At 51.7% G+C, this 15,206-nt stretch overlaps 1 protein-coding gene across 8 annotated transcripts in view; it reads right to left on the reverse strand.

The window, feature by feature from the left end:
• The window catches only part of MAP4K4 (mitogen-activated protein kinase kinase kinase kinase 4), a 195,678-nt gene that overhangs the window by 12,597 nt on the left and 167,875 nt on the right, over positions 1-15,206 (reverse strand). For 3 of the 8 annotated variants that reach the window (XM_081100879.1, XM_081100881.1, XM_081100886.1), the window contains 8 exons: positions 13,992-14,143; positions 13,245-13,342; positions 9,707-9,882; positions 9,149-9,269; positions 8,049-8,240; positions 5,990-6,107; positions 5,551-5,721; positions 916-1,059 (listed from right to left, as the gene is read on the reverse strand). In XM_081100879.1, the coding sequence (XP_080957005.1) occupies positions 916-1,059; positions 5,551-5,721; positions 5,990-6,107; positions 8,049-8,240; positions 9,149-9,269; positions 9,707-9,882; positions 13,245-13,342; positions 13,992-14,143 (1,172 nt within the window). The remainder of the gene's footprint in view (positions 1-915; positions 1,060-5,550; positions 5,722-5,989; positions 6,108-8,048; positions 8,241-9,148; positions 9,270-9,706; positions 9,883-13,244; positions 13,343-13,991; positions 14,144-15,206) is intronic. The other 5 variants (XM_081100880.1, XM_081100882.1, XM_081100885.1 and 2 more) reach the window with 3 other exon arrangements.

The following is a 15,206-nucleotide window of genomic DNA, read 5'->3' on the forward strand; positions in this document are numbered from 1 at the left end:
ACGTACAACAGAAGGCGAGGGAATATTAGCACAGCTACGCAGAGAAGCACTGGGTCTGTAAAGCCCGGGATCATGGAGAATGTTCAATGACGGGAAGAGCAGGCTACAAGGTTTGGACACAGGAATGGAGGGCACACAGGACAGTGGCTCCCGTGGGGGGCGGGAGGCAGAGGGCATGCTAACTGCATGGACAAGAGTGTGCTTTCTACTAAAACCAGCCAGTCAGTATATGGGTATCCTACTTCTCATTTTTATCCTCTGGATGTTTTGAAACATTGCATAACCATTTTTACATAGGTTTTCCCCCGTAAGTTATATTTTGAGTGTCTATGCTGAAAAGACTGGAAGTTAAAAACCGAAAGGTTAATACACCTCATCTTTGGATGATTTTAGGTTTTACTTCTTCTACTTGCTTTTCTGCAGGAGTTTGTCCCTTTCAATAATGAACATTTACTACATAATTTATACTAAAAAGGTGCTCTTTCTGAAAAGAAACTTATGGTGTTAACTGATGGAAGAAAAAACACGTAGCTTTTGCTATTGTGGCAGGAGCAGTGCCTCTGCATGAAGAGTGGCACGGGTGGAAGCGGCACAGACCTACGCCAAGGAGCCGCAGGGCAGTGTGGGTCGCGGGGTGTCCATGCCCGGGGCTCCTGTGCTTCCCAAGGCTGCTCCTCAGAGGAATGGGGGTAGGGTGCACCGGGGTTAGAGTGCACCGGGGATAGGGTGCACCCGGGATTACGGTGCACCAGGGGTTAGGGTGCACCCGGGGTGAGGGTGTGCGAGTCACACTTGATCTGGCTGTATCTCATTTCATGCAGCTGTTACTTCAGAAGATGAGGTAGCTAAAGGTCAGTGCTAGGAGGTGCTGTTTGAAACAGTGCTACAACCCTGCTTTCCTGAGCAAGTACTTACCAGATATTGTCACCAAAACATTTAAGCCTTCGAGGACATCCATTTGCTGAAATCGTCTCCGGTTGATCAGAGGGTATACCTTCCCTTGGCCACTTCTGTCCAGCAGCATCAGGCCACTTTCTGTTCCCACTAACAAATTCACTCCTGTTTCAAGGACACAGACAGGCCTGGGTTACACTGTGCTGGCAGGCAGGCTGGGGGCACGGAGAGGGCGCCACCTGGCTGGCAGAGTGGTTTCCTCACTCACCCACAGAAAGGAATGCTCGGCACAGTCACAGGTGAGTAGTCAGCGATGGGGAATATTTACTCAGATAGAGAAAAGGCTGAGGGGAAAGTGAGCGAGCCGCACCCGCTCTCCTCCACATGCGCCAGCTCTGCTCGCCCAGCTCCCCAGACTGCCTTGCGCTCACTTCTCCTTGGTATTAGAGCTCACTCGCCACACTCAGACACTGAACCAGCCTTCGCCTCACTTCCTGAGCGCACATTTCCTTCTCTGCTATTTCCATGGAGAGGGCCGCACGCACACAGCCCTTCAGTCGTCTGGCTTCGGTCATCAGGCTGAGGTTCTCTTCCACAGCGGTCACCAGCCGGTGGTCCGTGAGGTCCGAAAGGCTGGCGACCGCTGCTCTCACTGACACTCCCCATCACCACCAAGAAAGAAGCTGCACTTGCCCTCAGCCCGTTTCTCACCCCCCACCCCCACCTGCTGTAGCCAGTCCCCCTCATTTCCACACACCCCTTGTTGTGTGGCCGCTGGAGCAGCACCTGTGAACCACTAACTCCTAACTCCATCCCCTCCTTCCCTGTTTTCCCCAAGACGATGCCTGGGGGGTGCAGCACCCTGCCCTTCCCCGTGACTGTGCACCCAACTCCTCCCTCCCAAGTCCTCATCGAGCCAGACTGTACTTCAACGGCCTCCACCACAGCCTCGGCGAGCAGTCACACCTGCCCCTGAGCCACTTCCTTCCCCAAGTGCACTTTCTTCCTGGGTCTAAACGAACTCTGAACACGGAGCAGAGGTCACCGATAGTCCCAGGAGCCTGGGCACACACGTCTGCACTAATTCCCTAAACTGGGAAATACAATCACTGAGACCTGAACTCAGGTATCTGTGCCTTCAGGAAGTATTTGCTCAGTTAAGTATTTTCAGGTGGATGAAATGATACAGAGCAAAGTATGTATTTCTTGAACCCCATGGTCCACGTTTTGTTACACACACACACACATATGCTCCCGACTCCCAGAAATCTTCACATGAACAATACTCCCTCCTGGCTCCCTGCCGGCTCACCCTCCCAGCAGGCTCCCGGCTCCCTGCCGGCTCACCCTCCCAGCAGGCTCCCGGCTCTCTGTCTGCTCACCCTCCCAGCAGGCTCCCGGCTCCCTGTCTGCTCACCCTCCCAGCAGGCTCCTGGCTCCCTGTCTGCTCACCCTCCCAGCAGGCTCCCGGCTCCCTGTCTGCTCACCCTCCCAGCAGGCTCCCGGCGACTCAGTGCTGGAAGAACTGCTGTCCACCTAGCACAGGTTACCACAGGAGACTGGACGGCCTGCTCTGCTCCCCGGGGCCTGCTTTGCCGAGAATCAAAGTGAAGCTCATTTGGACGTTGTTCTCAGAGTTTCCCTTCCCACCTAAATGAGGTGATTCTAAGCAGCTTTAAACATATTTGCAGCAGATAAAACAAAACATTAACTGACAGAACTGCCGTCGGACAGGTCCGTTCCAAAGGTTTCACTTCATTTCACAATATTCCAGCATTTTCCTAGTCAACCTTCAATATCAAGTACCTAAAAGCATCTACAGCAGCAGTTCTCAACCTGTGGGTCGCGACCCCTTTGGCGGTCGAACGACCCTTTCACAGGGGTCGCCTAAGACCATCCTGCATATCAGATATTTTACATTACGATTCATAACAGTAGCAACATTACAGTTATGAAGTAGCAACGAAAATAATTTTATGGTTGAGTCACAACATGAGGAACTGTATTTAAAGGGCCAGAAGGTTGAGCACCACTGATCTACATCCAAGATCTGGTAATAACCACCCAAAACATGAGCCTTGTGAAAGCTATCATTTGTGGTTTCCAAAAATAGTGGTCAAATAGCAATCACAATTTTACAGTAAGAAAAAATAATGAAATAAAAGATAACGCTGAAACATCTTTTCACACACACAGAACTGCAGCTGGGTTGGCCCTCGCACCCCACCTTCCACGTCACCAGCACACACTTTCCAGCACTGCGCCAAGTGTCGAGAGCCAGCGCCAAAGGGACACGCCAGTCACTGGGAGACCACCCCTGGGAGACGAGGGGCCTAGGAGACAGTGAGCTCACATGCTGCAATGACTTCCCATAAATACAGTTTAAACCTCTGGCTGCTGGGTACAATTAAACGTTTGCTAACTGTTCAGAGGCGCGAGGTGCTGGGAACTGTGAGCGCAGTCAGAGGAACCTGGTGTAGGCTACTGGGAGAGTGGCTAAGAGCTGCACAACATGTGATTTAAATTCCATGGTAAGTGCAATAATATAGAGTTAGCTGCAGATAATCTATATACAGAAAAGGCTAATGTGCAAAGTGTCTTCTCAGGAGTTCGACTGCTCGCTATGACATGCGCTGACCACCAGGAGGTGGCGGAGAACGAAGGAAGGCTCAGGCTGGCAGCCTGCAGCCAGGAAAGGGAGGCCCCAGCTGGCAGCCAGAAGGCCCCAATTGGCCCTGATCACCAGCCAGGCCTAGGGACCCTACCTGTGTGCAAATTTCATGCATTGGGCCTCTAGTTCATTCTGAATGTAAGGATGGAAACAATCATGTTAAAAAAATGTGTTAAAATAATCCTGGCTGTGAAGGGGAAGACTGCCTTATAAAAAAACATAATAAATATGCAGCAATTTATCCTCCAGCCCTTTCCCTGAAGGTACAAAAAAGCAAAGGCATCCAACAATGGGCAGCAGGACAGAAATGCTGTGATTTCTGCTGCAGAGAAACATTCCGAGTCCACCTCTCACAGGTGCTTGGGCTCTTCGGCCCGCGTCTCTACGAGGCCGACTTGAACTTCACAGTCACAGCAGCCATCACTGCAGGTTAAGGAAACCCTCCCTGCTGACCCAGCCACTGAGTAACTCGAACACACCAGCTCATAGGCCCGTTTCCACTCTAAGGCACGTCCCAGTCTTTTCTTTTCACTCAGCGATAAATGAAAGTCCCACTTCACTTTTAAAAACATTGGCTCAAGTCACTCCTATTTTTCTCAGAGGTATTGAAGAAGTTAGTTAGGAAAAATAAGGATTTCAGTTAAAAAAAAATAAGTTAACGGCACAAAGAATGGGGCCCAGCACCTGGCAGGACATTAGAGGAATATAAAGTCAGTGTAGAAGCATTATAGATAAAAACAATGTCAATTTCTAAAAATTAACATATTTAACACTTTTGCACTGGATGTAACATAATCCTTTTTGATGACGTGAACGCCCCGATGGCCTGTGCTAGGAGCAGAGGTGATGGCCCAGCCCCGGAGTGGCCTCGGCACTCAGGGCCGAGGGTGCCGATGCCCTCAGCTGCAGTCACCTGAGCCCCATTACCCCCGAATGGCTTGTTTCCTTTACCTGGCAGCTACTAAAGAAACGTTCTTATGATCATTAGGGGCTTTAAAACACTCAGTAGTGACAAGGACCAAAGTCCAGATCTCAAGGAATTAGAGAGAAAGCAGGTGTGTCTGCAACAGGCGGAGGAGATAAGCCCTCCAGACCCCGGAGGAGGCTGAGCAGCGTGTGAGGGAGAAGCCAGGCGGGGAGGAAGGTTATCAAATGCAGGGTCCTTCTTCACAGACGGGTCGAGGGACCCCTTGAGGGTCAGAAGTGAATGTGGGGGCAGGGTGAGGAGAGCGGGACCAGCCCCTGTGGAGAACGCAGACGACACTCCAGGAACCCGCATGAGGAGAATGTGCTGGACCCCACCATGAGTGAACTGTGTCCCAGGCACATACTCGCAGAGTCCAGGGAGTAAGAAACTTTCCCGAGTAGAAGCAGGGTCCCTGTCACAGATAGCAGAGCTGAGGTTCAGGGGAGGAGAACACACACAGAGGAGCTGGGAGCAGAGCAGTGAGGAAGGGCAGAGCGGACGGCAGAGAGGGCGGTACAGAGTGTGGGGGAGAGTCTGTGCACGGACCCTCCCCGAGGCCGATCTGCATGCGGTCACCTACACTGCAGGGGTCAGGGAAGGCGCCCCCACAGCCAGCGGCCCTGCCAGTGGCACCTACTTCTAAAGCGTCAGGTCCACAGCACAGACAGCAAGGAAAACAAGCTTAAGTGAAACACCTAAAGAAAAGAATTTGACAAATTTCTCCATTTTCCCCACAAATATGAACCAAACCCAGCGTCTTCCTGTCTTTCACTTTGCTTCTTTCCATGAAGAAATGGAGATGAGCCGTTCTTCCCAATATCTGGTGGCTGGACAGCTGGCCGCGAGCCCAGCACCGCCCGCTGCCCGGAAGCCACAGGGATGGGACCACAGGCACCTGCCGTCTCGTCCTGAACAGCTCTTCAAAAAATCCCCAAATGACACCACTGCCCTTCCCTAAAAGACCAGGCTACCATTCAGGACCACAATGCAAGAGCCAGCATGGCAGGAGGCTACCTACCCCACAAGGCAGCACACAGGATCTCAGAGTTAAACCTCTTCTTGTATTTGCGGATCTCTGGGGTGTCGCTCTGTGGCCTAGTGTTGGTGGGATTCACATTGACCACTGAGCCCTTCCGGGTAGGATCTTGCCTTATGGCTTCCGGCCTCATTCCATCACAGGAAAATCCCACTGCAACACAGTACACTGGGAATTATTTTCTGCACACGCCAACGCTGTGCCTGCCCCCGCCCCCTCACCAAGGAAACATTCGTGGCCATAACTGAGTCTTTGTCCAGGAAAAGAAGTTTGTAGGAGATGAATATGGAAAAAGGAAATCAACTATGCAGCTCATTGCAAATAAGGCAATGCAAGCAGGAGGGGTGTGTCCGAGGCACCCGAGAGCAACGCAAAGGGCCACGTCCTGTGTCAGTTGCTTGCTTGCTGCTACTTGACTTACCCACAGAAGTCACTGTTGTCCCACTAGATGGAGAGATCTGCAGTAATCGGGGGTCTATAAAAGGTGTAAAGGAGGAGGAGGATTTGTGTTTCTGGAGTGTGCTACTAGCGGACTGAGTCTGCAATGCAAATTTCAATTTTATTAATACAATGAAAAAGGCAAACATTAAAACATTAAAACATTCCAACCCACTCCGAAGCTGCACTGTTCCCACAGCCAGGCCTGCTCCTCCTGCATCACCCTCCGCAGTCGCCTGAGGGGCCTGGGTGCACGCACACAATCCAGAGCACGTGTGGGCCCTCCCAGGAGCACTGCTCACAGGCCAGGAACGCTGCACGCTGCCCATCACATCTACACTTCAAGCTCCTAGTAGTTTAAAACAAATAGTAACGAAACCTCCTAAAGGAGGTTTTAAATGTCTTGATCTCAATTCAATTTCTGAATTTACTTTCCTGTCTAAAAAAGTCCAATTAATCTATGTTGGAATCCTGGCAAATCTTAACTTTATGTTACTTATTGTAAAGTGAGCCTCTTGCCAGAAAGCAAGGGGAGCGCCGGCGGCCCCCATCAGACTGTCACCATCAGACCGTCGCACGGGCTCCGAGAGAGCGGTGCCACGGCAGGGGAAGCCGCCTCCCTCGCTCTTTCAGGAGCACTAGTGTTTTGGTTAATAATGTAACTTCAGAGAAAAAAACACAAGGAAAGTGAAACAAATTGTTAAGTGAAAATGTAATGACAATTAAAAACAAAACAAACAGAAATATAAACTTGCCAGTTTAGTGGGTTAAGGGGTGTAGTAAATACTGTGCAGCAGAGCAAAACGGAGCAAACTGAAATGAGTATAAGGAGGACGTGTGCAGGCGGAGGAGACAGAACCGTCTGCTCCAGGGCTGGCGTCCGTCCCACCTCCCCCCACGGGCAGCTCATCGCCTGTCCTGAAGCCAACCCTCCTCGGCTCTCAGCTGGCACAGCTGCCCCCGCGGGCTTCCTGCTCTTGTCCCAAGACCAGCGGCGAACCCAGCCGATGCCCAGTCTGGTGCCGAGCCTGCTTTGGAAGCAGTCGACTTGCCCCTGCTCCCCTGGAGGGGGGCAGGGTGCGGGGGGGGGGGGGGGGGAGTCATTCTGATTCTTTCTAACAAGGGAACCAAAACAGAAGCAGGTAGGCGGGCCAGCAGTTACAGGTTCACAGCGACAAGACTGGCAGAAGCGACCTGCCACCTCTGACCTCCTTCAAGTCTTAGACAAATGCATTTAAATCAAACCTCCCAAGAAATCAAATCAGGTTTAGTTCAGTAACAGGTGCTCGCGGTGCACTCCATCACTGGCAGGGGAAGGGGCGCGACCTGTCCCGAAGAGCGAAGATCACCCAGCACCCGACTGAGCGCCACAGCCAAGCCCCGAGGCCCACTCCAGGCTTCCCATGACAAGCACACTCAGACCTTCCTGCTTAAAACCCTACATGTTTAGGTTTCCCCCCAAAACACTTGACCTCTTCTTAAACTCTGAGTGATGGTAATGTCAAAGGGAAGAAATCCTTTAACAGGGCTGGTGGAAACACATAAACGATGCCACCCCACAGGAAGCCAGCCAGCCTGTCTGCAGGACAGGGGCGTTAAGGGGTGTAGCGTTCTGGACCCCTCAGGTGGCAAGCTTGCCCAGGTGAGGCCAAGTCTGCTTTCCCAGCTGCTTCTGCTTTATTTATTGGATAAAAATAAAGAAGATCCCACAAATGACTAAGAGTTTCATGTCAAATACATAATGGATCGGAGAACACAGCAATCACTTTATTTAGACTTTTGGAAAGTAAACTAACACAGAAAGCCATGCAACTACACTGACCTTGAGACCAGGGAAGTGAGCTGCAGGTGTGGGGGAGACTGATCCAGTTATGGGATTTGTATGCAGATCTGAACCATGTTACTTGGGGGTGGGAGGAGAGGAGGTGACAGAAGAAAGCGGGTGGGGAAGGCAGGGGAGGGACGCGGGAGTTCTGCGCTGCACACTCCCTACCAGGCAGCAGGTCTAACCTAGGAGAGCAGCCAGCGTGGGCAAGACCTACCTCATTAGCAGTGAGCTTGTCCTGGGGTGTCTGTGGGGACATGGTGGGTGTCGGCTGGCTGGAAGATGGGGAGGAGGAGGTGGAGGAAGTGGAGGAGGAATGGCTTTGCTGTAAGAGATCTGGCAAGAGGTGAATGCGCCCGGCAAAGCCATTGCTCTCATGATGGCTGGCTCGCTTTTGGTCAACTGTACTCTGTAGAAAAAACAGGCACACTTGTCTCGCTCAGGCGCCGCTGGAGCTGCCTACGCCCCTGACAACTGCCTCCGCTCAGGTCTGTGTGACTCCTGATGGCTCCTCTCCACGGAGGCGGGGGCGGCTGCTGGCGCCCACGCAGGGCCAGCAGCACGAAGGCACCCGCCCAGGCGGCACCGAGCGGCGCCCATCTGCTCTGCCTGCCGCTCTCGCTGCCGTCACCGAAACCACAAGCAGCGGTTTTCTTTTTAAATCTTTCTGTCTAAAGCTCTAGAAAGTGCCTGTCGCTTCTCTGAATCCTGGTCTTTTCCACGTTCTTCTCCCTTTCCACCCGAATGCACTGCCACAGCATGAGACACACTCAGGGAAAAGTCAATGTGTTGGGCGGGCGCCTGTTCTATTTACAGGAGAAGCAGACACCTGTCCTCACAGCTCAGCTAAGCAATGGACACACAGCTGTAGGGGGGTCACCCAACTGAGCGCGTCTGGGCAGGAACATTAATGGTCGGCGGGAAGGAAGCGAGCATTTTGGGACACACAAGAGCGACCTCTGCCTGCTGCTGCACGGGCCCTCCTGCCTGGCTCGGCTCACAGCTCTCTGCAGGGCCCCTGCGCAGCCCTGGCTTGCAGCCTCCTGAAGGCCGCCTGTGGCTTTCCTTCTCTAGACAGACAGGCTCCGCCTGGCGCTGAGGCTGCTGGGGGCGTGCAGAGGCAGCGATGCAGGGGTGCCACCAGCCCCGCTCCTGGCGTGCAGCTCACACCTGCCACCCTGGCCCAGACACTCCGCCCTCAGGTCTTGTTAACATGAGAACAGATGATGATGTAGAAACAGCATGAGGAGTGGATGAGCAAGTGGGTTAATGACTCAGGAGAAGCTCAGCCTGACAAGTGTGTGGAGACATGGGTACCTGGCGGACAATCAGCGTGCCCTCCTTGGACGGGGTCATGGCTGGCTCGCTCTCCACATCGTCATGGACAATCATGGTTCTCACGGATTCTGTTTCCCCATTGCTCAAATTCAGAGACGACCTACTGAGAAACATCCAGAGGTGAAGGACCATGAATTACCATCAGTTGAGGATATTCTGTCTACACTTCTCACCTTCTCAAGGTCATTAGAAGATCAGGCTGCACATAGACCATTTCCTTAAGGAAAACAAATACTTAGCACTTTCCCTTCAACAAATTCATGCTGGCACAGTTTGTTTTTGAGCAAAAAGATCAGAATGAATGCTTATGGTTAAAGTAGTTAAAGCAATCAGAAATTTCCCTTTTATCGGACTTTCAAATTAAAAAGAAAAAAAGGAACTACACAGGGGAACTGGGGAGAGGCACTGGCATGCACGCACACTGGCGGCCGACCGCGCTATACGCTCGCGGTCTCAAGACAGGTCAGGGAACCACCTGTCCCCAGGGCAGACAGACTCGGTGGGGGCTCTGTCGTCTACAATACACCCAGGACTGACGCTGCTCTGGTGTCCTCTGGTCCGGACATGGGTTCCCCGGGCCCTTCTTGCTCTGGATCATCGTCTTCCTCATCCGTCGTCCCCGACTCCTCACTGGACGAGGAGTAGTCTGTCACCTTGTGCGGTGGCCGCACGTCCTCCACTGCTCGCAGCTCTTTGGCCAGTGCAGTCAAGTCCTAATGCGGGGACAGGAAAGAGTGAGCCAGGCGCGGCGAGAGGAGAGAGCAGCAAGGAATGAGGCATTCTTCACTTTCTCCATTAGTAAAAGCCACAGCCTCAGTTTTGGAAAACTGTGTGGTCGAGCATTTACCAGTATATGAAGGTGAGGTCTCTGACAAAAAAGACCCAACAGTCAAACAGTCCAAATCTCACACCAAAAAACCCACAAGAACCTGCTTATGATAAGCTGATAGCATTTTTTCAACTATACAATAAAATTCTAGAATCTAGATAAAAAAATGTATGTAGACAGATCCTTGGAACTTGTTATAAAGATACCTGCCTATGTAACAGAGTCTTCTTTAAAAAATATATTTTTATTGCCGAAGCCGGTTTGGCTCAGTGGATGGAGCGTCGGCCCGCGGACTGAAAGGTCCCGGGTTCAATTATGGTGAAGGGCATGTGCCTGGGTTGCGTGCACATCCCCAGTGGGAGATGTGCAGGAGGCAGCTGATCGATGTTTCTCTCTCATCGATGTTTCTGGCTCTCTGTCTCTCTCCCTTCCTCTCTAAAAAATCAATAAAATATATTTAAAAAAAATTTTATATATATATATATATATTTATTGATTTCAGAGTGGAAGGGAAGAGGGAGAGAGAGAAACATCAAAGACAAGATTTATTGATCAGCTGCCTCCTGCATGCCCCACACTGGGGATCGAGCCCACAACCCAGGCATATGCCGTGACCAGGAATCGAACCAGGACCTCCTGGATCAGAGGTGGAAGCTCAATTACTGAGCCATGCCGACCAGGCACAAAGTCTTCTTTCATGGAGAATATCCATCTGTCCCTACCTTACCCCAAATCTTCAAATTATCACCTTGCAATGGTGCCAGTGAATATGAACATCAGAGAAAAGAAATCACAGGAAAGTTTCCCTCTTCTACTCTACACTGAGATATTTAAGACTCAAACAATTATCTATCTATCCTATCTAATGACAGAGAAACATGGTAATAAACTGTAACTTCGCTACCCTTCCCATTGGCTAATCAGGGCAATATGCAAATTAACTGCCAACCAAGATGGCGGCAAGCAGCCAGGCCGCTGAAGCGAACGGGAAGCTTGCTTGCTCCAGTGAAGGAGGAAGCCAAGGTTCCCCGCCTGCTGCTGCTGGGCTCTGAGCTTGCACTCTAAGCAACTATGTTGCAATTATAGAAGCTAAACAAACTCCAGAAACCTGCTTTCAGCTGTCAGAGCTGGAGCTGCAACAGAGTTTCAATTATAGAAGCCAAACAAAGCCAGATACCTGCTTTCAGAAGCCAAGGTCTGAGCTGGAGCCAAGCCTCATAGCTAAAGCCGGCTCTCAGCTCCAGTGACAGCCACAGAAGGTAAATAAATCCCAGAATAAAGAAAAAAAGGAGAGGTTGGGAGCTTCAGTCACCCGCCAGCCTGAAAACAGCCCTCAGCCCCTCACCCAGACTGGCCAGACACCCCAGTGGGGACCCCCACCCTGAAGGGGGTGTGACCAGCTGCAAACAGCCATCATCCTCTCATCCAGGCTGGCCAGGCACCCAAGCGGGACCCCCACCCTGATCCGGGACACCCTTCAGGGCAAACCAGCCAGCCCCCACCCGTGCCATCAGGCCTTTATCCTATATAGTAACAGGGTAATATGCAAACTGACCCTAACAGCAGAAGGACTGGGAATGACTGGTCACTATGACACACACTGACCACCAGGGGGCAGACGCTCAATGCAGGAGCTGCCCTCTGGTGGTCAGTGCGCTCTCACATGGGAGGAGCTCTGCTCAGCCACAAGTCAGGCTGATGGCTGCCAGTACAGTGGTGGTGGTGGGAGCCTCTCCTACCTCCTCAGCAGTGCTAAGGATGTCCGACTGCAGTTTAGGCCTGCTCCCCGCTGGCAAGTGGACATCCCCCGAGGGCTGCCGGGCTGCCAGAGGGATGTCTGATTGCCACCTTAGGCCCAATCCCCTGGGGAGCGAGCCTAAGCCAGCAGGTGGTCATCCCCTGAGGGGTCCCAGACTGTGTGAGTGCACAGGCTGGGCTGAGTGCACAAATTTTTGTGCACCGGGCCTCTAGTCTACCTATAAAAGCCTAAGCGACCTGCCGACTGGTAGCTCTGATACGCACTGACCACCAGGGGGCCGGTGCTCAGCACAGGAGCTGCCGAGCTGTAGTGACTTGGCAGCTGCAGTTCTTGGGTGATGCACTTGGAACCAGAGAGGAAGGAGCCTGATTCCGTGGTACGTCACCCGAGAACTGCCCTCTCGCAACCTGGGACCCCTTGGGGGATGTCAGAGAGCAGGTTTCGGCTGAGGGACCCCACCTGTGCACGAATCCGTGCACTGGGCCTCTAGTCCAAATATAATTCCCAAGTGTGACTATTATTCTTAGTCCACTTTTCATACAGAAGTCTAAAGTTTATCTTTCTACTTGGGAATTTCACTTTAAAACAATGACATTTTACAAAGCAGGCCTTGCAGCCTTTCCCCCAGCAGTTCCACCAGAGTTTTCTTCTCCCCAGTGAGGAGGATGTTTCCTTTCTTTGAGCCTGAGCCTCTGAAATCACAGTGACCAAGCATGAACCTTGTTCCATGCTAACCATTGCATGAATACAGTTGTGACTTTTTAAAAAGTTTTTTTTAAGCTATACTTAATAACAAAAAATGCATGCAGCAAATTTTGTGTGTTAAAAAGATGAAGCAAAAGATGAGGGCTTTATCAATCTAGAAAAGAACAAAAGACAAACTGAGGAAGGAAAAGCAATGCAGATGGAGGACAAGCTGCATGTGAAAGGCAGTTAGAATGGCTCCGGCATTTCCAGAGTTGCTTACCACTTCACTCTGCGTCCGGCAGCATGCCGTTGGCGGGGCAGGAGCACAGCACCGGGAGCACGGAGAGAGGAAGACGGAGCACAGACTCATCAAGCAGGAAATCACAGTTCCAACAGATGCACAAGTCCGCAAAGTGTGCAGAGACAGGGTCGGTTAGTGCGGCAGGGGTTACAGGAGGAGCATGGGAAAGTCACAGCTGCTACTCTAGGTACCAAAAGGCAAAACTTAAATAACAGGTGATGTTAAAAGGTGATGGGAAAGATTCCAAAGCCAGTATTACAACACCCAGCTCATCTAGAATGCATAGAGGCTAATGCAAAGCAAAGAGATAAAGGCTTTCCTTCTTCTGCATTTTCCTTAGTGACTAAGTTGGGAGGGGCATAAACGTGTCTGAGGGCTGTGGCCTTCATTCTGATCCCTCACTTCTGTGAGGGCCACAGAAAGGCGTGCCCTCAAATACATGCTCGCAGCAGGAAGATCTCCCCACGCCCGGAGGAGCACGGGGCTGCACACGCCTTACCGCAGGTTTCAGAGGTCTGAACGCTTCTCTTTTGTCTTCAGGTTTTTTCGTTGCATTTTCAAGGCGCTGAGACGGAGAGCCTTCAGATTTGGATGATGCTGTGAAATTCAAAAGAGACAAGAAAGGCAGATACATATAAGCATCCAGATGGTGCTACAAGGCAGACTGGCCCATTAGCCTTTGCTTCTCCCCCTCACCCCTGCCCTCTGCTCTCAGCCTCTGTGCAGGGTCTCCGCACGCTGGTCTGCACTCCTGGGCTTCTGACTCCTACCCAGACTCCATCCTCACCACACTCTACTTAACACGTCCTCACAGAACCTTGCCATGTCAATAACATAACCTATTGTTATGAGTAGGTTTAAATAGCCAATGTTAATGCCGATACTGATGGAGTCTGTAGTAAAAGAAGTAGGTTCAAATCTCAGCTCAGACATTTAGCTAATCAATCTCACTGAACTGGTTACTGTAGTCTGTAAAGTGGAGACACAGTAAGTGTATCTCATGAGGTTATGATGAGGATGAAATGAGACAACACAGGTGAAGTGCTCACAATGCGAGGCACGTGTAAGCTCTCGGAAGTCAGCTCTCTTATTAAGATTATGGTGACTACCAGTGCCATTACAGCCTACGCTGTGACGTGCACTGTGCAAACACCAGGCAGCTCCCGTGGCTGGGAGGCCTTCAGTGCACTACTCAGAGCCCAGTGTCGCCTACGGGGGGCGGGGGAGACACAGAAAGGCAGCTTACATCTCACTCGGAAGCGCTCCCCAGAGCCGCTCTGAGAGCCAGGATGCGAGCCGGGCTGGGATCCCGAGTTGCTGGATCCCGAAGAGCTTCCGCTGCCGGGCCTGGGTGCCAGCTTCTCCACTCTCTCCCACAGCAGCCGGGGCTCGATGCTGCTGTCGGAAAAGAAGGGGCGAGAACAGCTCATGCATCTCCCGAGATGCAGCACTGAGCTGTTTGCACACGCATGAATCACAGGTACGATGAGAAAGCCTACACACAGGAAGCTCGAACGCTGCTCATGGTTTTTATCTCAGGTGCCCCAACAAACCAAATAAGTAAATGATATCCTACCATTGGCAGACCCCGAATCTCCATTAGGCAAAGCTAATGCTACTGTTGGGTCTAGAAGTGTCACCATTTCTATCATAGCAACATTATAAAAAATCCACTTACACAAATTGGGCACAAAATTATACTGTTTCCGGGCTGCTGCTCCCAGCCGACCACACTGGTCTCAAGAGCTGACACCACCTAGCGTCCTCCTCTGTGTGGCTGTGACTGGGAGTGCAGGCGGACGTGACCGGCCGGGCATGGCAGAGGCAGGGGCTACCGGGCCCGGAGGACACTCGGTCCCAGGAGAGCCCGGCCACCTGCTCACCAAGGACCAGGCGGCTCTGCGGCTCCTGGAGAACCCCACCTCCAGCACAGAGGACCTTGAGGCTCGGTAAGGGGCAAGGACAAACACCCAGCAGCGTGGCCTCTTCCTGCTCCAGCCCAGAGGTGGTGGGACCCCCCAGCTGAGCTGTGGCTACTGGACACTCGACACACAGCCAGTGTTACCAAGAAAATCAAGTTTTACTCTTATTTAATTTTAATCAAGTTACGCTCGAATTTAGTTGTATAATCTAGCAGCCACCAGCCTCATGCGGCTAGGAGCTGTTCACAGGACAGAGAGCTTTATACTGACAATAGAATTTGGTTAGCTCGCTGGTTTACTGTAACTGTAAGCCAACCAGGACGGTCTTCAGTGCTGCTTGTCATGTGCGTACTCCCGCGGCCCAGGAGACCTCCAGGCCCATGCTCTCACGGCCACCCCCACTGCTCTGCACTCACCCTCACAGACAGGCGGTTAATACAGTTTATGCAGTTTTTCTTTCATAAACTGATAATCTCCTCTTTGCCACAGGACTTCCATTTATGGGCATTTTAATGAAAAAAGATGACAGAAGACCGAAG

The sequence above is a fragment of the Myotis nattereri genome (genome assembly GCF_964212035.1).
Source record: "Myotis nattereri genome assembly, chromosome: 10".
Lineage (NCBI taxonomy): Eukaryota > Metazoa > Chordata > Mammalia > Chiroptera > Vespertilionidae > Myotis > Myotis nattereri.